Source organism: Mandrillus leucophaeus, unplaced genomic scaffold, assembly GCF_000951045.1.
Source record: "Mandrillus leucophaeus isolate KB7577 unplaced genomic scaffold, Mleu.le_1.0 Scaffold52, whole genome shotgun sequence".
NCBI lineage: Eukaryota > Metazoa > Chordata > Mammalia > Primates > Cercopithecidae > Mandrillus > Mandrillus leucophaeus.
In genome coordinates, this window is record NW_012105586.1 from 2570990 (window position 1) to 2573121 (window position 2132).

The following is a 2132-nucleotide window of genomic DNA, read 5'->3' on the forward strand; positions in this document are numbered from 1 at the left end:
TTTTTTTTTGAGACAGAGTTTCACTCTTGTTGCCCAGGCTGGAGTGCAATGGCGTGATCTTGGCTCACTGCAACCTCCGCCTCCCGGGTTCCAGCGATCTCCTGCCTCAGCTGCCCGAGTAGCTGGGATTACAGGCATGTGCCACCATGCCCGGCTAATTTTATATTTTTAGTAGAGATGGGGTTTCTCCACGTTGGTCAGGCTGGTCTCGAACTCCCGACCTTAGGTGATCCACCCGCCTTGGCCTCCCAAAGTGGCCAAACTTGTACTTTTTAAAGAAAAATAATTTCAACTTTTATTTTAGATTCAGGGATTGCATGTGCAGGTCTGTTACAAGGGGATATTGCATGATGCTGAGGTCTGGGATACAAATGATCCTGTCACCCAGGTAGTGAGCATGGCACCCAACAATTTTGTTTTCAGCCCTTTCCCCCTTTTTCCCTCCCCGCAGAATCTGCATAAGTTCCCTGTGAATCAGCATCACTTGGGGAACCTCTCAACAATCAATCCAGGCACCTCAATTCCACAGGTTCTCATGTGTCACAGCTGGGGCTCAGGTGTGTTTTTAAAAAAGTTCTCCAGGGAATTCTAATGTACTGCCAAGGCTGAGACCCACCATCCTCATCTGGATTTTTCTTCTTTAATCTCACCAGAGGGTGAAACCTTTATCTTCAGTGAACAAGAGGCCACTTTCTGCAGGAATCTGCATTCTCAGTTTCCTGACATTCTGGAAGGAGGTGGGGAAAAGGAGTGCGGGACTTTAAAACCTCCTAAGCGAGCAGGTGAATCAAACCACCTCACCTCAATGAGAACAAGGAGGCTTGCCAGGAAGACAAAGGTGAGGTTAAAACCCAGGAGTTCAAGGAGAGACAGAGCGAGGCAGCCTTTCTGGCTACATTCCTCCACCGCTGCAGAAACTGGGTTAAGGAAACTGTTGATCAGCCGAGGGGTGTCCCCGTCATCACGTGAGAGGGTGCAGCTGCTTCTCCTTTGGATCATGCTGTCTGCTGAGTGCACTTTTTCTCCATATATAAAATTTTTTTCAAAACGCCTGAGATAACTGGGTGCAATGGCTCATGCCTGTCATCCCAACACTTTAGGCGGCTGAGGCACGAGGAACGCTTGAGCCTAAGAGTTGGAGGCCAGCCTGGGCAACGTAGTGAGACCATGTCACTACAAAAAATACAAACATTAGTTGGGCATGGTGGTACATGCCTATGGTCCCAGCTACTCAAGAAGCTGAGGTGGGAGTATCCCTTGAGCCTGGGAGGCTGAGGCTGCAGTGAGCTGTCATTGCACCACGGCACTCCAGTCCAGGCGACAGTGTGAGACCTCATCTCTTAAAAAAAAGGCCGGGCGCGGTGGCTCACGCCTGTAATCCCAGCACTTTGGGAGGCCGAGGCGGGCGGATCACGAGGTCAAGAGATCGAGACCATCCTGGCTAACAAGGTGAAACCTCGTCTCTACTAAAAATACAAAAAAATAGCCGGGCATGGTGGTGGGCGCCTGTAGTCCCAGCTACTCGGGAGGCTGAGGCAGGAGAATGGCGTAAACCCAGGGGGCGGAGCTTGCAGTGAGCCAGGATCGCACCACTGCACTCCAATCTGGGCGACAGAGTGAGACACTGTCTCAGAAAAAAAAAAAAAAATTGTTTGAGATGCCTTTGACATTAGGAAATACTTCAAACATTACAAAAAGTAACAAATACCCATACCCTCACAACCTCAGCTTTAACAAACCTCCACAATATGCTATATGTGCTCCAGGTATTTTTTAAAAATAAAACATTCGACACCATTTTAAGAAACAAAACAAAACAAAAAAACAGTTTTCCTTCCTCTCTCCCCTGGGAGAAACCATTAACCTGAAATTATTGTGCATATTTCAAGTGTCCATACTGTTGTACACAGCACTTCTATATTCTGTAACTTCCTCTTTTTTTTCCTGAACATTAAGTTTTTGAGAATTAGCCATGTTGATACATACAGCTCTGTGGTTCGTTCACTTTCACTTCTTTTTTTTTTGAGACGGAGTCTTGCTCATCGCCCAGGCTGGAGTGCAGTGGCACGATCTCGGCTCACTGCAAGCTCCGCCTCCCGGGTTCACGCCATTCTCCTGCCTCAGCCTCCCGA

At 48.2% G+C, this 2132-nt stretch overlaps 1 protein-coding gene across 3 annotated transcripts in view; it reads right to left on the reverse strand.

Annotated features, from left to right (window-relative positions):
* The window catches only part of CLCN6 (chloride channel, voltage-sensitive 6), a 38479-nt gene that overhangs the window by 18963 nt on the left and 17384 nt on the right, over nucleotides 1-2132 (reverse strand). For all 3 annotated transcript variants that reach the window (XR_001007858.1, XM_011996578.1, XM_011996579.1), the window contains one exon: nucleotides 802-908. Coding sequence is in view for 2 of the 3 variants with exons in the window: in XM_011996578.1 (XP_011851968.1) it covers nucleotides 802-908 (107 nt within the window). In the remaining variant the exon portion in view is untranslated. The remainder of the gene's footprint in view (nucleotides 1-801; nucleotides 909-2132) is intronic.